This window comes from Megalobrama amblycephala, linkage group LG6 (assembly GCF_018812025.1).
Source record: "Megalobrama amblycephala isolate DHTTF-2021 linkage group LG6, ASM1881202v1, whole genome shotgun sequence".
Taxonomy (NCBI): Eukaryota; Metazoa; Chordata; class Actinopteri; order Cypriniformes; family Xenocyprididae; genus Megalobrama; species Megalobrama amblycephala.
In genome coordinates, this window is record NC_063049.1 from 12,885,671 (window position 1) to 12,910,952 (window position 25,282).

General features: G+C 36.7%; 1 protein-coding gene across 1 annotated transcript in view; it reads right to left on the reverse strand.

Annotated features, from left to right (window-relative positions):
- vwa8 (von Willebrand factor A domain containing 8) overlaps nucleotides 1-25,282 on the reverse strand; it is a 140,318-nt gene that overhangs the window by 7,692 nt on the left and 107,344 nt on the right. The window contains exons 38-42 of the mRNA XM_048192999.1: nucleotides 24,848-24,956; nucleotides 21,370-21,526; nucleotides 12,777-12,885; nucleotides 6,138-6,263; nucleotides 2,391-2,549 (exon numbers count right to left, since the gene is read on the reverse strand). Coding sequence (XP_048048956.1) covers nucleotides 2,391-2,549; nucleotides 6,138-6,263; nucleotides 12,777-12,885; nucleotides 21,370-21,526; nucleotides 24,848-24,956 — 660 coding nt within the window. The remainder of the gene's footprint in view (nucleotides 1-2,390; nucleotides 2,550-6,137; nucleotides 6,264-12,776; nucleotides 12,886-21,369; nucleotides 21,527-24,847; nucleotides 24,957-25,282) is intronic.

Sequence of the window (25,282 nt, forward strand, 5' to 3'; positions counted from 1 at the left end):
ATTTTCGTGAATTGGTTTTAAAGTGACAGTAGATGGTTTTACTGTTACAAAAGATTTCTATTTCAAATAAATAAATTCTAATAATAATTTACACAGTAATAAATTACATTTTAAAATGTATTCAAATAGATATTATGAATTGATGAATAATTATTATTATTCATCAATAATTATTATTTACTATTTTTACTATTTTAAATTGTAATAATATTTCACAGTTTTTACTGTATTTTTGATCAAATACAGTAATTGCAGCCCTGGTAACCATAAGAAACCTCTTTCAAAAACATTAAAAAAAAAAAAAAAAATCACAAATTTTGAACGCTTGTCTGTCATCTTTGACGTTTTGTTTTTTTCTTAAAGGGATAGTTCACCCAAAAATGAAAATGATCCCATGATTTACTCACCCTCAAGCCATGCTAGGTGTATACAACTATCTTCTATCAGAAGAACACAGTCGAAATTAAAATTAAAAAAATATCCTGGCTCTTCCAAGCTTTATAATGGTAATGAATGGTAACATTTTTTTGAAGCCCAACATAGTGCATCCACTCATCATAAAAGTAATCCATACATCTCCAAGGGGTTAATAAAGGCCTTCTGAAGTGAAGCAATTGGTTTTTGTAAGAAAAAAATCCATATTTATAACAAACTATAAACAATAATAACTATAATAAACTATAATCACTGGCTTCCGGTAACAGCTGCACGCGAGTCTAGTTCTGGCGGAAGAGTGACCTCTGACCCGACGCATGGCATAGAGCAAGAGGATAGAGCAAAACAAGACACAAGTCACAAATTAGAAGTCTAAAACAAGAATTTTTAAAGAGAAATGTTGGAGAATTTTGATATAAGAGAAGAGGAGCTTTAGTTTGTTGCCTAGCCGTATTTGTTTTAACCACGAGAGGCATCTAAGCTCATGCTTCTCCTACATCCTGCGTCATACATCGCGTCAGGGGTTACTCTTTTGGCATAAGTTGGTTTGCGTAGGAAGCTAGATATTTTAGTTTATAAAGTTTTAAAGGTGCCCGAGAATTACAAATTGAATTTACCTCGGCATAGTTAAATAACAAGAGTTCAGTACATGGAAATGACATACAGTGAGTCTCAAACACCATTGTTTCCTCCTCTTTATATAAATCTCATTTGTTTAAAAGACCTCTGAAGAACAGGCGAATCTCAACATAACACAACATAACTCAACATGTACGCCCCCAATATTTGCATATGCCAGTCCATGTTCAAGCATTAGACAAGGGCAGGACGTCTGGATGTGCATAGCTGAATCATCAGACTAGGTAAGCAAGCAAGGACAACAGCGAAAAATGGCAGATGGAGCAATAATAACTGACATGATCCATGATATCATGATATTTTTAGTGATATTTGTAAATTGTCTTTCTAAATGTTTCGTTAGCATGTTGCTAATGTACTGTTAAATGTGGTTAAAGTTACTATCGTTTATTACTGTATTCACGGAGACAAGACTGTCGTTATTTTCATTTTTTAAACTCTTGCAGTCTGTATAATTCATAAACACAACTTCATTCTTTATAAATCTCTCCAACAGTGTAGCATTAGCCGTTAGCCATGGAGCACTATCAAACTCATTCAGAATCAAATGTAAACATCCAAATAAATACCATACTTACGCGATTAGACATGCTGCATGACGAACACTTTGTAAAGATCAATTTTGAGGGTTATGTTAGCTGTGTGAACTTTGTTTATGCTGTTAAAGGCAAGCGCGAGCTCCGTGGGCAGGGAGCGTGAGCATTTAAAGGGGCCGCAGCCTAAATCGGCTCATACTTAATGATGCCCCAAAATAGGCAGTTAAAAAAATTAATAAAAACAAATCTATGGGGTATTTTGAGCTGAAACTTCACAGACACATTCAGGGGACACCTTAGACTTATATTACATCTTTTAAAAAGACGTTCTACGGCACCTTTAAAAATTGATATTTTTCTTAAAAAAATCCCATCGCTTTGCTTCAGAAGGCCTTTATTAACCCCCTGTAGTCACACTTTTATGATGGATGGATAGACTTTTTTGGACTTCAAAATCAGGAGCACCATTCACTCCCATTATAAAACTCCGACGGTGTTTGTCTGAAAGAAGATAGTCATATATACACCTAGGATGGCTTGAGGGTGAGTAAATCATGGGATATTTTTTATTTTTGGGAGAGCTATCCCTTTTAGTCGGAAAAATTGATTTTGAGATTGCCTTCTTTATGAAGGTTAAATGCGATGGTACCTAAGAATTTGGTCAAAAGAAATAAACTTATAATGCCTACTTTGGAACAGTGTTAAAATGCTGCCTACACAGATAGCTCACTATGTTCTGGAACAGAGCCGATGGCTGATCGGCTCTGATTCAAATCTCACCTTAAACTTGTGCTCATAGCTCTCCAGAGCCTCCATCACCATACACACGGCCTCCATGGAGCGCTCCAGACGGCCGTCGACGCCATTAAAGCGATACATGCTGCCAGAGACGTCCGCTAGCAGACGTAAACGCTTCGGCTTCTGCTGAGGAGACCCTAACTGCAGCCAGACCAAAGGAAAAACACATAAGTCATCCACACATCCAGTCTCAAATGACCAGACAGATTTTTAATTAGGAAAATCATTTAATACAGTTACTATGTGGTTTGTTTAATTGCAGCGTTCTTTTTGCCCAGACTCCTCTTCTGAAAGGCTTCATGGTCAATGAGATTTTTAATGGATTATACAGGAGCCACATAATATATTAAGGCACCACTGTAAGAACTCATTACCATAAATTCAGAAAGATTTTAAGTATGCGCTTATGGGAAACAGTAAATATAATATGATCTTCCTGCTGTGAGTGTCTGCTAAACTGGAATTCAACGATACCAGTAGAAGAAATAATAGGAATAGAAGAAAGAAAAAATTTAGTCAAACATCAGGAAGTCTAACAAGAATGCTACACCTTAAAGTTATAATTTGTCTAAAAATTAAAATTCAGACATTATTTATTTACTTTATGTCCTTCCAAACCTGTATGCTGTTTTCTAAGGAGTGCAAAATGAGAAATTTTGAAGAATGTACCCACTCCTCTTTTCATAGTGACCAACATCTCATATTTCAAAATTTGTTTTGTTTTATTTTTGTATTGTGAATTATGTCCTTATCTGAATTCTTGAGGAGGTACTGCCTCCTTTGCTTCCTTCCAACAAAACGGATCTTTTCTTCCATTTTGAGATGTACATCCAAGTGAAACGGATAATAGGTAAAGAAAAAATGTTGAATAGAACTTAGTTCTATCAATAAATTGTTGATTTGATGGAGGCAGATCTGAATGCGACCTTGCAGTCAATTGTAATAAAGGGGCGGGGTTTAAGCAGATAAAATGACTGGAGAAGTCAACAGATCCAGTAATGACATTTTGATTCAGAATTAAAGCCATGATACACTTCAAGCGAAACTGAAGAACAAACTGGTGTGGCGTCACTTCGAACAAAATCAGGCCAAAACAAGGTTTGTTTTCAGGAATTGGAAACACCTTTTAGAAAAGTTTGATCCGGCTGCTAAACACCTTGGACTGGAATGTGGCAATTGCGCAATAGGTGGGTGTAGCTCTGGGGCTCCGCCTTCTTTGACATGGGAATCTTCTCCGGTTCATTTCTACTATTCAGTCTGTCAAGGTCAGACGTAAGTAAAAACATGAACACACTGGAGCGCTGCTTTATAGTAGAAACTGAAGTTGTAATTCTAATGCAACACTGACAGTTTTTTCGTTTTTTCGACCGTTCTCACACCAAGAATAACTATAAAGATAACTATATTAGTGTCCACACCAACGCACAATATTGTTCTTTTTATTCTAAGCACGCGCTGCAGTTTTGTCGTCCGAGACTTTAAATGCTCCAGCTATTTAAAAGGGACCTATTATGCAAAATTCACTTTTACATGGTGTTTGAAGATAAATGCTTGTCAGCAGTGTGTGTACACAACCACCCTATAATGATAAAAATCCACCAACTTTTTTAATCCGCATAAATCATTAGCAATGTCTCAGAACAAGCCCTTTGCAGATTCTGTACAAAGTGACATAATGTTGTACAGGCCCCGCCCACGACTGCAGACGGACTCTCCCAATTAGCATAGACCCAGTCCTGTGCGAGTTGTGGTAAGCAATTGAGGTGTTTTGTTGTTGGATGTAAGAGTGAACATAACAGTCTTCATTTACTCTTGACATTTGAGCCACTGAAGACACAGTGGATTAGTTTTATTTTTGAAGGGAATGCGCCACAGATCTAATATACAAATTTACGTTCACAGACATAACAGACTGTGTTTGTGAACTTTGTTGCTTTTGACATAACCTTATGTGTATTTGGTCATTCAAGCACAATAAAACGTGAAAGAGAAGTTAGTTTTAATACTAACGAGACGTGCTGTCTGACAGCCAGCTTTATGTGCGTGTGCTTTAGATGTGTACCCTTAGAAAACGACAAATTAGAGGTTTAAACTCATATAGCTTTAAAACATATGCAGATAAAAAAACATTCATGATGAAGAAGAACTGCAATGTCCGTGACCGTGATATAGATGATGATCAAAACCAAGCAGATGTTTTGTTAGTATTTGGCAGAGTATCCGATGCAGGCAGGAGCTGTTAAAGGAAGAGCTTTCTTGGAAAGGGGGCGGGGAGCAGCAGCTCATTTGCATTTAAAGACACATGCACTCAAACATGGGTATGTACAACATGGTATAATAAATGATATGTGGGGTATTTTGAGCTGAAACTTCACAGACACTTTCTGGGGACACCTGAGACTTAAAGGGGTAGTTCACCCAAAAATGAAAATTTGATGTTTATCTGCTTACCCCCAGCGCATCCAAGTTGTAGGTGACTTTGTTTCTTCAGTAGAACACAAATGATGATTTTTAACTCCAACCGTTGCCGTCTGTCAGCCGTATAATGTGGGTCAATGGGAACAGTATGGGACAGTATTTATATCGTTTTTTACCTCTAATACACCACTATTTTCAACTGTGTTCAGCACTCGTTTAGTGAGGTCTGATCGCGCTCTGACAACGGCAGTGATGTCTTGCGCTTATACTTCAATGAGTGCGAGACATCACTTCCATTGTCAGAGCGCAATCAGACCTCACTAAGCGAGTGCTGAGCGCAGTTGGAAATAGTGGTGTATTAGAGGTAAAAAATTATAAATGCTGTTCGGTTTCTCACACAAACCGATCGTTTCGTGTCTTAGGACATCAATGTGTCATCATGAGCCGCAGGGTTTAATTTGGATTTGTCTGTGCGTGTTTTATTTACTCTTATAAAAGAAGTTCCCATTGACCCACATTATATGGCTGACAGACGGCAACGGTTGGAGTTAAAAATCATCATTTGTGTTCTACTGAAGAAACAAAGTCAACTACATCTTGGATGCGCTGGGGGTAAGCAGATAAACATCAAATTTTCTTTTTTGGGTGAACTACCCCTTTAAAATACAATTAAAAAGGGACATAAGAGGACCCCTTTAAAGCAGGACAGATTCTGATTGGCTGTCAAGCTTTTTATTGTTCATCAGCTGGAAAAAATTGTTCTGAAAGTGATTCCAGTGATATTGCTTCTCTGTGTCGTTATAGTTGTGGTTTGGACTGCTATTATTTTCTGTCTTTATCATTATCGTCCATGGTATGAAGGGGCCTTAATACTGTAAAGCTGCCTGTAAAGAAGTCTATTGTATAAAGAGCTATGTAAATAAATAAACACGACACGACTTGACTGGAGTGCCAAACTGCAGAGCTTGTGCAAACATATCCACATAGCTACGATTACAGGCTTCCTTAACCACCGTCATTTTTGTTGTGTGTTTATTTTGTAATTGAGAGGAAAGCGCACGGCACATATTTACATATTCATCTAAACGCCACACTCAGCAGTGTGGATGGTGTCTGGATTTTTTCTAACAGTATACCACTGAAAAGATATTTCAAACTTTTTTTAAACTTCTAAGTGAAGAACTTAGAAACAGACCAAAATATAAGTAATTATTTGCTTAAAAAAATGTGTGAATTTGAATTCATATGTTTGTTTGAGCACCCCTGTAGGCTTTTCCACTATTGTGTAGAGTGATCAATGTGAGCTCTAACCTCTGGCTCCAGCTCTCCTCTGCGTTTATAAATGGCCTTCTCTCCTGTTAGGCCGTCAATGATTTTAGCATCATCCAGCTCACCCAGAGCCTGATTCCTCAGCCACTGCCTCTCCTTCCCTTTAGCCTGAAACACAAACACCATTTAGAGTTTAGTGAGGTTCAGCTCTAGCTCTACACTTCATATAAAATAAAATATTTAATGAAGACTAATAAAGTTTTTTATAATAAGAAGGTTGTGCTTTGAAGTATATATAAAAAATAAGAATCTAAGTAATGTACAAATTATTTGAATTTTTAATACTCAAACATGAGCTAACATCATGACCCCCAGCAGGTCCTTGACCTCCTATGCTTCAAACGTGGATCAAACATCAACAAATACCCATTTAAGCACTTCCACATGTGGCTCTCATTATATGAGCGAGCATGTCAGATCTCCATGAAGAACAATGAGCCAACACATCACTCCACACACACATGAATAAAAGCACGTACAAAGACAGACATGCAAGTACACACAATTACAGACACATTCACAGACATACTTGCATCACCCATTATTAAACCCATTATAGTCATCCAGGTAATAATGAAAGCATCACATACGCTCTTGCAAAAGGTTCAGACAGAAGTGTGAAGTCACACTGTAATAAAGAGTCATGAGCTGAAGAAACTGCAGAGGATGACGGCACTCCAGGGATTTACTGAATGGATGAGATCATCTGCTCTATTCTGTGTCATATCTCAAGTCTGTGTGAAAAAGAGCTCTAATGCTCCATTTCCACCTAAATGCTGCCAAGACTTGAATGATGATGGAACTATGTTACAACATAACCTGCCCACAGCAAACAAACCGCTTTTATTTACGGAACAGATTCCCAAACTTTTTTGTCAGCTGAAACATTTTTTTTTTTTTAATACAGTTTTATGATTTAATAAATTATTAGCATTTCATCATTTCATAAAACTCTTGCAGTTTCCCCATGAACGCCCAGGGGTTTGCAAACCCCAGTTTGGAAATAATTTTTCCTACATTATGACCGACAACCATTAAATAGTTTTCCAATATAAAAGTGCATTTAGGCATTATAGTGTACAGCATGAAAAATGGATATTAACTTTGACATATGCTAAAGATTACATTTAACAGTTTCATAAATAATTAGCTTTATGTGTGTGCTGGATGACAGAATTGTATATCACAATGTAAAAACACAGGAAATTAGCATGAAAATTAAGTTCTCAATATCGGTAATGATACTCATTTTAAACTAGTGTTGTCAAAAGTACCGACAGCGATACCAAGTTGGTACTGAAATTTAAAATATATGATGCTTTGAGCATTGTTGAGTGGATTCATAAACACCTCTGATTGGCCTTAGTATTCACGCGCTCATCAGATATGTCTGTGATTGGCTACAATGATCAATGCATGGGAGCGTTTGAAAGCACACGGAAGTGTCTGTGTAAGCACTCGGTGAAGAGCGTCATTGATGTCTGTTTACAACATTTACAACATTTTTGAAGCGCTGATCATTGTAGCCAATCACAGGGCCTGTATACACCTGGTCACTTCATGCGTTTTCTCTGATCAGATAGATGAGCGCATAAACACAAAGGCCAATCAGAGGAGTTTACGAATCCGCTCAAAGTGTTATATTTTTAAAATTTCAGTACCAACTTGGCATCGTGGTCGGTACTTTTGACAACACTATTTTAAACTTAACTAAAACATTTAACACTTTTTTAGGTTTTTTTGAAAGGTTTTCGAAAAACACCTAACCCTAAGCATATGCAATATAGTGTTTGCCTTTGCAAACACCATTAATAAATATCCTCAAGCTACTATCACAGGCTCATAGAGCATGTGGTCAGAGTCCTGAGAGTGAATATACCACAAACTACAGGACAACCTGCTGTGAACACTTCTCAGTCAGGTAGGTGTGTGAATGTGCATGTGTTCAACATGTTTGGGAGAGTCAGTTGTGGAAAACCATATGAGCAGTGATTACAGAGTAAAGACAGGGGTCCAAATTTGCTGTTTTGCTCTCTTTTTACAACTCTCATATACATTCCTTTGAAAACAGACGAGATTTTGTTGTTTGTGTTTTTCTTATGCTTCTTAAAACTTAAAACGTAATGAACCAGGACAATAGTTTACCATATACATTCAGGAGTTTAGACAAACTTTACTTGTTTCTCATGATTTTAAAAACTGTAAAAATGTACCTGATAATTTATAGCGGTCAATAAGTGTCCAGCAAACATGTGACCATAAATAGTGTTTAAAAAAAATCTCCCTAAAATGTGCCTGCATATGATTTATTTATAAACCAAAACTTTAATTTGAATATTCAATTTAAATTTTATTAATTTTTATAGAAAAATCCCAATTTTTTTATTTTATGGAAATAAAATTATTTTGGGAGTTGGAAACTGGATAGAAAAGAAAAAGCAGTCAATAAGTGTCCAGCATACATGTGAGCCTCAAAAGCATACCAAGATGCATCACACAAAGTTGGCTGAAGACGTTATTATTATTATTATTTTCAACATCTTGGAATACTAGTAAAGAATGATTAGATGTTTCCAGACTTCTAACTGTTAGTGTATGTGTCGCCATCTTTACAGGAGCAAATGAATAGGCAGTGGTCAAATTACTATCTGGAAAAATCCCAAGCGGAGAACAGAGGCTCAGGGTGATATGGAGGTTAACTTCTTCTCAGGACAGGACCAGTACAGAATGATGCCAGTGCGCTCATCTGGACCACACACATGCCAGTATGGCTGCCAGCTCTCTTTACAACGCTATTGTAGGTGAAAGGAGATAGCGCTGATTTAGAGGACCAGACTGTGAAAGACAGACAGAGATAATCCTTGTCACCATGTTTTCACATAAACACATCTGTCTTTGAGCAGAACTCCTTGCACGGGCTGCCAAAGAGGAACCTGATCCTCCCTGAGGCTGGAGCCAGCCCTCCGTTCACACAGCACAGGGAATCCCCATGAGCGGATACAGATCTCAGATCAGACCGTGCTGCCGATGCTGGTTTAGTTGAACGTAGACAGGGAAACTAGCTGGTCTTCAATCAGCATTTTCTGAGAAACTCCACCCGAGTTCTAGCGCTCCGTCCACCCACACCCAAACAAAAAAGATCAGACGCACTAACGGACATCCTTCCATACAGAATGCCGACCGCCTGGGTCCATATCAACAGACCAATCAGGAGGGCAGGACGCCTAATAATAATAACAAAGCACGTTCTTTTGGACTCAGAGGATGGCCCTCTCGTGAGTTGGCTGAAATGTTAAAGGAATACCGTAGGTGTGGTTACACGCGTGTACATGTGTGCACGTGCACACTAGAGCTTGCGTGAATACTCACTGCAACTAATCGGCTAGTCATCCAGAAAAACAGCTGACTATTCAGCAGGCCAATTTTTACCTTATGTAAATGAATCTTCATACTCTTTGTGTACAGACTTTACTGTCTTTGTTAAGTTCAGACTCAATATATCAACTATAGTAGTGGCACAACTAATCGAAGATCAGCAGTATTCAATCTGTAGAGTGGGAATAAGTGGGTTACGCAAGGGCAGTATGTTTATGCCATGTCAGAAATATGAAAAATTAATATTAAAACATAAATAGACTAATTTGCATTTATATATATTTGATATGACACATAATCACAGCACTTTTCAGCGGCACCACTTTTCCTTGAACATATAGTCTGATTCACAAATGACCATTATGAGATGGTTCATTTAATGAATCATTCAAAAACACTTGGTCTAATATATTTTTAACGTACACAGTGACATATCAAATTATAGGGAAGTTGCGGATCACTAAAATGAACATTTTGCCGTGACACCCCAATACAGCATGTAGTGACAGATCACGTATGCTCCACTGACTTCACTCCTATTGGTCGTCGCTCCCAAAAGTCGCTCTTCGTTTGCATAAAGTTAAACACATCTCAACTATTTTGCCTTGCTGGACACGCCTACATCCTGTTGCAAACAGTCACTGTTGCTTATGTCGCCAGAAATCGACAGCTCTCTATTGAAATGAATGGGATCGTCTTGCTTTGTCGCTCAATGTCACCATTTAAAGACTTCATTACATTACTTTGCTATGGTGGCCCAGTAGTGCACAACACAACGAAATTAAAAAAGCAAACATAAGTAACACAACGAAATAAAGCCACAATGCAACGGAATAAAGCCACAACACAACGGAATAAAGCCACAACACAACAAAATCGAGCCACAACACAATGGAAACAAGCCATAATACAACGAAATAAAGCCACAACACAACGAAATCGAGCCACAACACAACGGAAATGCTCCCGACGACTCAGAGCTCGGTAATATTACTATTCCTTGCCACTGTTCTATAAAGTCGACAGTCTTACAAAGATATCAACACCATGATTAGTTTTAAGTATGTAAACATTGTATATCGACATGAAAGATTAATTAAAAATCAACTACATGCACAATAGCTTCATATTTATACTTGTGAATGATTTGACGCGATACAGCGCATGATGAAGGGAACATCCACGAATTCCACCAAATGGTTAAAACGTATAATTTGTATTCATTACAATGACTTTGTTTAACATTTAAAAACAGACATGTTCAAATTCCAAAGCTTGTTAGTTCCTGTTGGTAAGACTGACAAGCTTTGGAATTTGAATATGTCTGTTTTTAAATGTTATAAGTAATTTTAATGAATACAAATTATACGTTTTAACCACTTGGTGGAATTGGCAGACGTTCCCTTCATCATGCGCCGTGGTAGCACGTCAAATCATTCACAAGTATAAATATGAAGCTATTTTGCACGTACAGTAGGTGATTTTTAATTAATATTTCATGTCGATATACAATGTTTACATACTGTTAAAACAAATTGTGGTATTGATATTACTGCCGACTCTATAGAACATTGGCAAGGAAAACTAACTTTACCGAGCTCTGAGAGCCCCCTAGTGGTTGGGAGCATTTCCGTTGTGTTGTGGCTTTATTCTGTTGTGTTGTGGCTTTATTTTGTTGTGTTGTGGCTTTATTTCATTGTGTTGTGGCTCGATTCTGTTGTGTTGTGGCTTGATTCCGTTGTGTTGTGGCTTTATTCCGTTGTGTTGTGGCTTTATTTCGTTGTGTTGTGGCTTTATTTCGTTGTGTTGTGGCTTGATTCCGTTGTGTTGTGGCTTTATTTCGTTGTGTTGTGGCTTTATTTCGTTGTGTTGTGGCTTTATTTCGTTGTGTTGTGGATTGATTCCGTTGTGTTGTGGCTTGATTCCGTTGTGTTGTGGCTTTATTCCGTTATGTTGTGGCTTTATTTCGTTGTGTTGTGGCTTTATTTCGTTGTGTTGTGGCTTGATTCTGTTGTGTTGTGGCTTTATTTCGTTGTGTTGTGGCTTTATTCCGTTGTGTTGTGGCTTTATTCCATTGCGTTGTGGCTCGATTTCGTTGTGTTGTGAACTTATGTTTGCTTTTTTAATTTCGTTGTGTTGTGGCTTGATTCCGTTGTGTTGTGGCTTTATTTCGTTGTGTTGTGGCTTTATTTTGTTGTGTTGTGGCTTTATTCCGTTGTGTTGTGGCTTTATTCCATTGCGTTGTGGCTCGATTTCGTTGTGTTGTGAACTTATGTTTGCTTTTTTAATTTCGTTGTGTTGTGGCTTGATTCCGTTGTGTTGTGGCTTTATTTCGTTGTGTTGTGGCTTTATTTTGTTGTGTTGTGGCTTTATTTCATTGTGTTGTGGCTCGATTCTGTTGTGTTGTGGCTTTATTCCGTTGTGTTGTGGCTTTATTCCGTTGTGTTGTGGCTTTATTTCGTTGTGTTGTGGCTTTATTTCGTTGTGTTGTGGCTTGATTTCGTTGTGTTGTGGCTTTATTCCGTTGTGTTGTGGCTTTATTCTGTTGTGTTGTGGCTTGATTCCGTTGTGTTGTGGCTTTATTTCGTTGTGTTGTGGCTTTATTTCGTTGTGTTGTGGCTTTATTCCATTGCGTTGTGGCTCGATTTCGTTGTGTTGTGAACTTATGTTTGCTTTTTTAATTCCATTGTGTTGTGCACTACTGGGCCACCGTACTTTGCAATGCATTGACACTTGCTGTGCCACCAAGATGCATTAAATTGATCAAAAGTGATAGTAAAGACCATTAAAAGGTACAAGATTTCTATTTCAAATAAATGCTTTTCTTTTGAAAATACATTCAAATTGAAGAAAATTTTATTGTAAATTCTAAAAATATTTCACAGTATTACTATTTTTACTGTATTTTTTTATCAAACAAAAGCAGCCTTAGTGAGCATAAGAGACTCTTTTAAAAACATTAAGACATTTTACTGCCCCCAAACTTAAGAGCGGTCATGTAAGCCATATGGCAATGTGATTAAACTGATAAGTAGCCAAGTATGTTTTCTCATCATTTCACTAAAAAGTCTGTAGTGTGTCTCGAGATAAATTAAACCTCTCTAAGAGAGTCCTAACATGAAAAAGTTTGGGAAACCCTGGACTAGTCACTGCAGCCCCTAATGCACAGGGCAGAATCCAGTAGAATCTCATGAGCCCACTCAACACCCTGAACACACCTGGAGTGGGACCACTAGAGGTGTTTACCTGCAGACTGTCCAGAATGATGCGAAGAGACTGGACCTGTCGTCTGACCGCTCCTGAGAAACGGTCGTAAGTGGTGGCATCATACTCACTCATCTCAATTTCCTTGAGCCTGTAACAAAAACATAACACTTTAGACACACAAATACAATCTGCAGTGTTTACAATTACTAAAGTATGTGTACAGAGTAAAGCACCATCATTATTACAGCTCATGTGAGATTTGAACAAAACTCTAACCATATGTTTTAAACTGCAGTATGTAAGACATGAACAATTCTTAAAAATTGTGCATTTCAGTAAGCAACCATTTAACAAGCACCCTAGTAATTCACATACAAAACATTCTAGCATCTTTGTGGCGAGTTTTGTATAAGACAGTTTACTTAAAGCCTTTATGTCTAATGCATTATAAAGGTATTCATAATGTACATTATAATGCATCATACATTTTTATAAATAATTGTGACCAAAGTTAAAATGCATTATTATATTTGCAGAATTTAAAATTGGTTGTTTGTCATGTGTTTTAATGCATTATACTTTCTAAAGGTGTAACAATGAATCAGTGTTGAGGGAAGTCACTTTTAAAAGTAATGCGTTACAATATTGCATTACTCCCTACAAAAAGTAACTAACTGTGTTAGTTACTTTTTAATGGATTACTTTTGCATTACTTTTTCCTCACCTGGACTGGGCTTGTTTGATTTTTATAACAAAAAATTCTATTTATGGCTAATGTAAATGCCCTTTTTACATGAATAAAAAAACCTCAGGCTGAAGGAAATGCAAATTCACACCTGTACAGTAGAGGGCGCATATCAAGCAAAACTTTCAGCTGTGCTGCCATTCTGGATTGCAGAAGAATAGGACGCAGTAAAAGAAAGTTCAACACTCTTACTTCAGCAATAAAAACAAAACGATGAAAGACAAATGTGATGTACATCTAAAGTCATTTTAGCTTATTAGTATGGCAAAGACATTGGTTTATAAAGTGAGATTAAATACATAAAGTATATTTGTATTATTTAACATATTTAATATTGCAGGTTTGCATAATATTCTGAGTTTGCATTTCAAAATTTATATTAATTCTGAGGGATACTGAATCTGTTTTTGTGCACGTGAGAGGAGTAAACGCATGTTCACATTTAGTCTAGAACTACAATAAGCATCATGTTCACACAGCGCAGACAACACCTCTGCACCTATTCCTGATTTCTCTCAACATGGGGACAGGACAGCTGTCAGTCAATAAATGGGAAAACAAAGTAACTTATTTGAAAAAGTAACTCAGATATTATGTTGTAAATTCAAAAGTATTGCATTACTTGCTACGTGAAAAAAGTAATCTGATTACGTAACTCGCGTTACTTATACGTTACCCCCAACACTGCAATGAATAGACAAGTATTATGTATTATAACTGTGGTCACAATTATTCATGAGACCACATCTTTAAGTAAAGCATTGCCACATTTTCTTCAGAAAAAGTAAAAAATTATCTTCATTGACATTCTTGCCCTGAGATGTCTAAACTTGTAAACAATGTCTAGTACATCTTAAAAGAGTGTTCTGTGGCAGAAGGATTTTAGAGAACATTGATCTGTTTAGTCACACATTAAGTACAGCTGTCAAGATAGAGAATAGTGCACACTTGAGAGTAGGAGGTGTAGGATAAACATTTCTCTTGGGGCAAGTCCCTACAGCACCACGACCAGCACCCACACACATGCAACACCCAGGTGCATAAAGCCCAGCCAGCATCATCAGTGTGGGTGTAAGAGGGATGGAGGCAGGATCTCTGCCAGGTCACTACTCAACCAAGGTGATCACTGCAATGTCACGAAAACATGTCCAGCTCACATTTCACACACACACACACACACACACACACACACGCGCACGCACGCATGCATGCACGCACGCACACACACAATAAGAATAATAAATAAAATAACAATATTTTGAATAAAGGCCTCAAATTGTTAATCACAATTATTTGAAGGATTTCCTAATTTAGGCTAAGATAAGTATTATGATAAAACTGCTTGGTAGATAAAACTGACTTATAAGTCAACCTGTGGCCCCCATTTGAAGTTTTCTGAGGCCCTCAGTTGGCACTGTCGCTCAGGTTGAAAACCACTGGCTTATATTATAAGAATCATTAAGATTTTTGCCATTCTGACATTTTTTAGGACAATAAAACATGTTTCCTTTCTGAATTCTCATTTCTACATTCAGCCTGGACATTTGACTTTTTTTTTTTTTTTTTTTTTTTTTTTTTGGTAATTCCCATTATTCTTAATGATAATTTTCAATTGATTCTTATTACTGGAAAAATACTGTAACACCTTTTTTTTTTTTTTTTTTTTAAACAGTATAAATAAAAGGAAACAGATTGCTGCAGTAGTGACGTATTTTTGTAGGCCAACCCAGAAGTTAACATCTCAACAAATACCCAAAAAGATTTTTCCATTGGCTTTTGGATTACTGCAAGGTCTGTGACTAACAAAAGCTTATGATTCTTAGACGTTTATTGTTCATCGTGATAAGCTTCACAAATGAACACAATTTTTCTGAATTTTGAAGCATAAGCACAATCAACAGAAGTCAAAAGCTAAACGTAGACTATACGAACTACGACACAGTCTCTTGACTTCAACATCACCATCACTAAGCTTCCAACAACTCTTTCTGTCTTTGTTTAAAAACATTTTCCCTGCAAGTTCGAGTTATAATAGTTTGGAAGAGTGTATAATAAACACAACAAGGCTGGGAAAGCGTAGATGAGTAAATGAGTTGACCAGTTCGGCTGATGACGTTACTGTTGTCCTTGACAACCTCTGTAGTCCCATTTAGGGACTTGTTAGCAACCGCCTTTTAAAAGACAAGTGAAAGCTTTGAAAAAAAATCACAAGAGGGTATTACTGATGTATTTTATATCATAGAATAAAACATGAAAATATATTAAGCTTTTGTTCACCACAGACCTTATTTCAGGCATTTAGCCAAAAACCCATTGAAAACACCCACTGACTTCAGGGCGATGTAACCGGTGTCATGAGAAATCGAGTCCCAGTTCAGTTTTGCTGAATGGAAATAGGAGAAATGGTGTAAAATGTCCACACACTGTTAAATGAACACGCATTTTGATTGGTAACGTCAGTCATATGTTATTTCATGACGACAGACATAACACGACACTGTCATTATTTTTATGCCAGCTAGAGGGCGCATAACTTTAAAACGTAAATATAGGTCGTAATAAGGTGCTTGAAAAAATGACCTATAGGGTTGTTTTTTTTTTGGAGGACAATCTGAATATAATATAAGCTAAGCTAGCAGGCTAATCGGGTAGATGTATACAATGCTTGTACATGAGCTAACTAAAAAACAGTAAGAACAAGAAATGCCTGATTTCACAACCTATAGCTTCAGTTATATACTAGTATATGAACCACGTACTTGAACCATGAACATTAATGGTCATTAAAACACATTTTAAATTACATAAATCATAACGTGATTTTGCAGAAATTATAATCAGGTGCTAAAAACACTATCCATTAAAAGTCTGTTGAACAAATGGGATCACTCTGGGTCCTAAAGGAGTATAATATAATATAATATAATATAATATAATTTGATGGACAGGCCTCAGCGGGGGTGGGGGGGATTCTGCCGCACAGGTGGGGTGAATGCAATAATCCATAAACAGATAAAACAGTTAATCCTACTCTTCTGCTCACGACAGGCCTGCATGAATGAGTGTGCATGTGTGTGTGAGAGGTGTTTGATGTCATGAAGGGGAAACAGAGTGTGAAGTATGTCTAGACCATAGCGGCCCACAGACCTCAGGTGCGCTCACACACCGACACTTATCAGATGTTACATCAGACCAGACAGTGTGATCTCAAAATACTGTGACACTGTGATTCTTTTCAAAAGAAATGATCCCTCATCTCTCCATCACCACCTGGACCAAAAACATCTGGAAAAGCTGCTAAATTGTTTCTGTGCTACAAAAGATAATGTAACATGTAAGGAGTGCTCTCTTCTTGCTCGTGATATTATCGTTCTCCTTCTTCCTGCTTTGCTTCTCTCACTCACACACGCTGTGGGTTTCCTGTCTGGCCTCTGAAGCTCACATTCTTTGTGCTGTGTTTTTGGAGGGAGGACAGACTGCTGCTATTTTCTCCTCAATTCCAAACCAGTCCACAGACCGGAGAGTGAGGTGGCCAGCGTGGCCGTGCAATAGCAGTGGGAAGGAGCAAATGAGAGTGAAAAAGTGCAGAAAATATATAGAAGGAAGTGCAGCAAGTCATAGAAGCAAGTCAAATAACCACAAACCTTTGAAAAGTAGCGTATGCACTGATTTTTAAATATTTAAAGCTACCGTACAGCTTTCACTGAATCATAATTTATTCAAATGATAACATTTTAAATCAGTAACTGGCCAAATGTAATAATTATTTAAAGATTATTGTGTTTTTCAATAGATGCTGAAACAATTGTATGAAGCATTACAGCTCTTCTGCTCGGGTATATATGTTAATGACAAATTCAGATTTTACTGCATAATAGCACATCAAAATCGAAAGATATTATGGTGGTTGTGGGAGTGTAACATACACTTGCAAAACACCTAGATAAAGTCCCACTTCCTGTGAAAACCCCTGAAAAAGCTATCTCAACTATGATTGAAATATTGCGAACGTGACAGACAGCATGCAGATTACAACAATGTGCAACACAAAGCGGAAAAATCCCATCTGAGAGTAAAAGATGCTGTAAAAGCATACATGCTGTGTATGACTTCACTGTATATAAAGAGCAAATGAAATTACGAGCATGCAAAGTTATAGTTAGTAAGTCATGAATATTAAAAATGAGCAAAAAAGTACCAATAAATTACATAAATGGTATGTTGTGTGTTAGCTGGGAAGGATTTGCTTGCAGGTATGATGTTCAGGTATGATGTATCTATTCATCAGGATCGGTGTCAATATGTTTTATTAACAGATCATGTATGTATGATGCATTTACCAATGTACTAGCTAAACCAAAATTGTGTTATGTTCTATATTTTTGATGACTGTGGTGGCTCATACCAACTTACTAACTTTATTGTATTAACAAAAACTAGTTTGGCACTAATTGCCTTACCTTATACTGTTTATTCATCAGTGCTAGTGATATTCTTATAATTTATGTTAAGTAAAGTGAGACGGAAGGCCTACTTGTGTGTGTATGTGTGTCAATTTTTGAGAAATAAATTTGCTTGGTTTAAATTCCTGAAAATTTGGGTTGCGGCTTAATGACCATGGGAAAATGTGGGTTCCATGGCCAAACCAGCTGAGAAGCACTGCACCTCAGTAACTCTAGTAAAGCCATTTAATTTCAAAAGTACAAGCAAAATCCTATGAAATGTCCCCTTTATAACCTTAAAAAAAGAGCTTTGTGCAGTCCATTGGCTCAAACAGAGGCCTCCTTCATGATGAAACACATTTAGTTGCTTCGTGTAGCTCAGTGCGTGCACACGCAGCTTAATGAATCGCAGCATTCACGGGGTGCATATTTGAGATAACTGGGCCCTTTGAAGACCTCTCTAGTGTCCATTCTGTGATCTAGAACGTGATGGTTTTTTATGAGCCACTCATTTTAGTATTTCTTGTCCGTTCCAAAGTGTACTACTCTTTACATCCTACATAGCACAACTGACTGATTTGGATCATTCTACATAGGCAGTCATACAAAAAAGCACTCTTCATGCCTAAATCGACCCATTTACCTTCTTAATTAACAGGTTGATGGTCTTATTGTGAATGATTTATCATTGTATGCAATTCCAAAAAATGTTGTTGCTTTAGATGTCTTCAGTTTTAATAACTTGCTCTTTTCTTTAAAAACATTTCCATTTCCTTCTTTCGTCATTTAGGTCATGTGGTTATTGGATCATGTTAACCAACTGTACAGTGGCATGAAAAAGTATTTGAACCCCTTGCAGAATCTGTGAAAATGAGAATTATTTTAATAAAATAAGAGAGATAATAAAAAATGCATGTTATTTTTTGTTTAGTACTGTCCTGAGTAAGATATTTTACATAAAAGATGTTTGCATTTAGTTCACAAGACAAAACAATAGCTGAATTTATTAAAATAACCCCATTCATAAGTATGTGAACCATTGATTCTCAATACTGTGTGTGGTTACCTGATGATCTACGACTGTTTTTATGTTTTGTGATGGTTGTTCATGAGTCTCTTGTTTGTCCTGAGCAGTTAAACTGAGCTCTGTTCTTCAGAAAATTCCTCCAGCTCCTGAAGATCCATCAGTTTTCCAGCATTTTTGAATATTTGAACCCTTTCCAGCAGTGACTGTAGGATTTTGAGATCTGTGTTTTCACACTGAGGACAACTGAGGGACTCAAACACAACTATTAAAAAAAGTTTCAAACATTCACTGATGCTCCAGAAGGAAACACGATGCATTAAGAGTCGGGGTGTGAAAACTTTTGAACAGGATGAAGATGTCACAATTTTTCTTATTTTGTTTAAATATCATTGTTTTTCATTTAGTACTGCCCTTCGGAACCAACAGAAGATACTTGCATGTTTCCCGGCAGAAAAATTAAGTACAATTTACCTTGATATTTGAATTCAAAAGTTTTCACCCCTCGGCTCTTAATGCATCGTGTTTCCTTCTGGAGCATCAGTGAATGTTTGAACCTTTTTTAATAGTTGAGTTTGAGTCCCTCAGTTGTCCTCAGTGTGAAAAGACGGATCTCAAAATTATACAGTCACTGCTGGAAAGGGTTCAAATATGCAAAAATGCTTGAAAACTGATGAATTTGCAGGACCTGGAGGAATTTTCTGAAGAACAGAGCTCAGTTTAACTGCTCAGGACAAACAAGAGACTCATGAACAACCATCACAAAACATAAAAACAGTCGTAGATCATCAGGTAACCACACACAGTATTGAGAATCAATGGTTCACATTAGGGCTGGGCGATATATCGCATGCAATTCTCACGCGCATTTCGTCAGTAAAGCCGGTTTCCTGATTACCGCTAAATCGCCATCACCTGCTTTCAAATGGAGCGCCATTTAACAGACAGAGCCGTAGTTCACTGATAAGCCACGCAATTTCACGTTCATATCGCAGATGAATCGCCTTCGATAATGAACGCGATATTTGCGTGGCTTATCAGTGAACTACGGCTCTGTCTGTTAAATGGCGCTTCATTTGAAAGCAGGTGATGGCGATTTAGCGGTAATCAGGGAACCGGCTTTACTGACGAAATGCGCGTGAGAATCGCATGCGATATATCGCCTAGCCCTAGTTCACATACTTATGAATGGGGTTATTTTAATAAATTCAGCTATTGTTTTGTCTTGTGAACTAAATGCAAACATCTTTTATATAAAATATCTTACTCAGGACAGTACTAAACAAAAAAATAACATGCATTTTTTATTATCCCTCTTATTTTATAAAAATAATTCTCATTTTCACAGATTCTGCAAGGGGTTCACATACTTTTTCATGCCACTGTATAGCCAAAAACTATTGTTTTAGCAAACACAAATTTAGTTTCTAGTTGCATTTAATGCCACTTTTCATGAGCCAAAAGGTTTTTTGTTATACTGAATGTTTTCAGAAATATATCATGCTATGGAATTAAAATGTGTTGTGAATGGAAATGAATGTTTAAATACAAGGACATTTATAATTGAAATCTTTCTTCATTTGCCATTTTGGATCAGTTATTTTAGCATAATTGTGATGCTATTGTAGTCTTTATTAAATGTATGATTTACTCAAAAAATTTCAAGTTAAAAGCAGTACAAAATTTAAATCTGTTAGTTCTGCTTACTTAAACTTTGAATTTCTTAATTTAAAAAATTTGATGTAACTGATTACCTCAAAATTTTTTCTATTTTTCAACTTATTCAGGTTTACACTTTTACGGCCATTTATTGGTTATCGTTCATAACATAAAAATAATTCTTGGGGAATTCAAACTATGAATTACTTATAGTTGTCTAATTTAATTTAATATGTTTGTTTTAGTTCATATTTTGATATTTTCCGTCTTCATTTTAATGTTCAATGTTTAGTAATTTTTTGTGTTTTTATTTTTATTAGTTTTTTTTTTAAATGTGTATATAGTTTGTATTTAATTTAGCTGAAATAAAATATGTTTTTTAATATTTTATTTCACTTCAGATTATGTTTACCGTAACGTAACAAATGTTTTTTAATGGTTTTATTATAAGAACCCTGTCTTATATATTTTTTACTGAGCTCAGTGCAGTGCATTATAGGATTGCCTTTTTGTCAAAGGACATATGCAATGCATATAGGCATCTCAGTAGCTTGTAGAATGAAGCCTTATGCATGAAGATACTTGCTTTCACAAGCAGTGTTCCTGAGCACCATTGAGACAGCACTGAAAAATATCTGGAGAGATTAACAGGCACTCAGGGCAGAGGGTAAAGGTTACGCAGGGTCAAGTGTAGGCTTTTTGGAGAAATCTGTGAGTGTTTGAACTGAGTGAGTGATGAATGAGAGAGACAGATGGGTGTACCTCTGCTTAAAAGCCTTCTCTCCCATCTCCCGTGCTGCTCTCTTCACCTCATCGGGCACAGCGTCTTTCTCTGCCTGAGAGATCTGGTAAACTTTGTGTCCGGCGTCCAGACGGTACGGGCCTCCCTTCCCTCCAAGACCTGCGGTATCTCTGCCTCCTACACAGACATATAGACAATTTGTTGAGGTTACCACTTAGGTGATAGTTCAATGAGTAACGATGGAAGCAAATGCAAATGCAAAAAAAAACAAAAAAAAACCCAATGATAAGGGTGTGTTTGCACAATAATGACATAAAAAAAAAAAGGTTCATACAAATATTTTTAATGGAGACCATCTCCCCTCACACTTTTATTTAGAGGACTTGCTTTAGAGATGGATTTATGGGTGCCCTCTTTATTATGAGTTTTTAAGTAAGTAGTGATTCTCATTAGATTGTAATTATTATGGTAAAATTACATTCTACAGTATCACAGTAAAGAACATTTTGAAAATGCATAAATTAAATGCAGTACAGCAAATTTTAACATGATGTATAAATATGGAGTTTTGTTTCCTTGCCACTGTCGCCTTTGAAATGCTCAGTTGGGTTTCAAATATTTTTCAGTAATATTAGTGATTTGACTGCACTGACAGTATCAGATGAAAACAAAATCTAAACTCAGTTGAGTTGGATAACGACACTATCTTTGCAACATCGGCACTGTTGAACTGAACTGAATCAACATTGAACGGACTTGAGCTGAATAATGACACAATTATCTTCTGCAGAGCTGCTTAGCTGAACTGAACTTGATTGATGAACTTTGCAACACTGACACAGTTATTGAACTGAACCTACACAACACCGGACTAACTGTTCAACTGAGCTGAATAATGACACTATTATCTTCTGCAGAGCCTGTTTACAGGTTTACAAATTGAATATCAAATTTTGATTTGTTTCATAACTGGATTAATTTTACAACATCAAATGTTATTTTTATAAATTGCTACATAAATAAATGTGAAAAAATGTAAACAATTATTTTAATCACATTGCAATAATGAGATTTTTTGTAAAATGTCACAATGAAAAAAAAAATGATTGTAATAAATAGAAAAAAAAAATTAAAGCCCCACTTTATATTAACTGTCTTTAACTACTATGTACCAGGGCCGTAACCACCATAGACATTAAGGGGGAAAAGTCCCCACCAATACATAGAAATGGGCAAATTGTCCCCCCCTAAATTCTTGCACTGCTCTGCTGCACTCCATTACACAGCACTCTGTATGTTGTTAGGATGGCAAAAAAGTTTAAAAGTTACATTTTTAGTCTGGTCTGCCTCAGCGGTCTAACAGCACTAGTCATTGTCAAAATTACTGAGATGGCCAATCAAATCAAAGTAGGTGGAGTTTACTATTCACAGAAGCAGAGCTTGAATTCCACCGCGAAGCGTCAGTTTAATGTTGAAAAAGAGTGAGGTAAGATGTAAATAGCAAAACACGTCAACTGTTTTGCGATATAAATGTTAAACGACCTACAGTAACAGCCAGTGATGCAAACTACTCAACTTTTTTCGCAAATATGGCCATTTTGAATCAAAATTATGCATTTACGTGATTCATGTAATTCCTAACTAACTGTGATGACAAGACAGGAAACATTTTACATTTTCAATATATTAGGCATACAAATAAAAGTGCATGTGTGCAAATTTTAATGCGAATTAATGCAAATTAATTTGCAAATAGCTCAAAATGATTATTTCCCAACAAGAATTAGACCTAGAATTTCCTTTACTGTTCTATTTCTTTATGCTTTATAAAAAAAGGTCCCCCCAATCTTCAAGACATGGTTGCTATGTACTAACATTTAAATTAATCATTTGATGCAGTGCACTTATTGTGTACGTACACGTTTTTGCATTGTACTTGTACTTAAAAAATACCTGCATGCAATTACATCTGTAATTAACTTCCGTTATTACTTCTATAATTACACTTTAATCATTTTAGGTTAGGGACACGTTTCATGGTATGATTGGGTTTAAGGGTTAAAACCATAGACTGTAAAAAAATATGGACGTAGTGTCCGTGACGTCACCCATAGAGTTCTGAACAGCAGTTTTGACGCGTAAATGAGGCCGCGGCCATCTTAGCTGCACGTGACCGCACGTCACTCACGGATAACTGAAAATGGGCAAAGAGGCGGGACGAAGTTTGAGCCCATGCGATTTGTTGCTGAAACCACGCCCGCCCTAGCCATCATAAGATACTATCTAAAATATTAATAAAGATAGCAATATCATTAGAAAGTACTAAAGGATTACTGTCAATCTACTGTGATTTTTTTACGATAACGTTATAGATGCTCCAACACCAGTAGGCTAATTAATTTGTGTGGGGTGTGCAAATAACACAAATCAAATGGGATTTCATACCTTTATAATGAAATAGAGATCGCGAGATGAATCCAATCCGTGGCACTTGGGTAAAATATATGTACAAGATGTATATCTCTCAAATGTTCTCTCAAACTAATGAGCACGTATCCAAAGTATAATTTTTCAAAATAGTGCAGCAGTTTTAGTTATATCCAAGCAGTGCTGTCGGAGTTGTATATCCTCCTGGTATTGTCATTGTAGTAAATCTCAGGAACAAAACTTTTAGCCAATGCCACGACGATCCAACAACGTGTGTTCCGCATGCGAGCACATGTACACAGACTGACATCTGTCTCGAGTATGCAGCAAGCCATATATTGTATAAAATAATACAGAAAAAAGCACAAATACGAGTGAGATGCCAAATTCAGCGGCTGAAATGAGCTGCTGAGGTAACATGACGGCTCACAGACAGCAGCGGCATACCTGTCACTCAAGTGACCACGCCCTTAATTATGCAGAACTTTAAGGCTTAATATAATTTAAACAGATGAGCTATAAAAAAAATTCACCCCCCTCAGAGTTGTCATGAAGGGCAAAATTCGCAGTATAGACCAAAACCACAATATGAACCAGACTGTAAACATGTTTTTTTCTGCTGTAAACTTGGCTAATTTAACATGATGGTCAATGAGATTCTGCTCACTTCTGCAGCCTGTCCCTAGCGGCCAGTCGATGAATTGCAGTTTAATTCACTTCCGTATTGGCTTCACGAGAAACAGGGGGAGGTTGCCGCTTGGTTAAAACCCAACCATACCACCAAACCAGTCTTTTACTTTACCTGTATCCCACCTCAATAGCAGTGTTCTGTGTTTTTCAAAACAACATGAACACAGTAAGTACATTGTACCTAACAATTATTATTATTATTATTATTTTATGTAAGTACATAGTAGCACCTAATATAAAGTGTGACCAAAAATAAAGCAAAATATAATGTGCATGTTTTTTATTTATTTATTTATTTTATTTGGGGTGAAATATAACTGGAAAAGTTTTTGTGATTCACCATTTGATACACATGGTGCTACGGGATGCGTCTTACTGTACCTGTGCCTCCAGCCCACTGGTTCCCCCCTACATGAGGGGCATTTTTTGGGTCAATCTTGCCATGTTTGGGGGAGCTGACATCTAGGCCACTGTCTCTCTGAATGGTGATCTGGGAAAAAAAAAAAAAAAAAAAAACGCTTTCAAAACCAAATTATTGTTGAAATGTTATCATCTGAACACTTGATCTTCATCTTGTTATTAAGTGAAAAAAAAAACAAAAAAAAAACTGCCATATGGGACAAAATTAGTCAAAGGGTCATTAGCTAAAATTCAAGACAGAATTATCTAGAGTCATTTTTACACTGCAAAGCAAGTGAGGTATATACAATAAAAATGTGTGCTTACACTGACGTTTTAATGTGCCATAAAAATATTTATTCTGGAATCACAATAGCAGGAAACAATGTATCATCAAATCTGAATGCTGATTCTCAT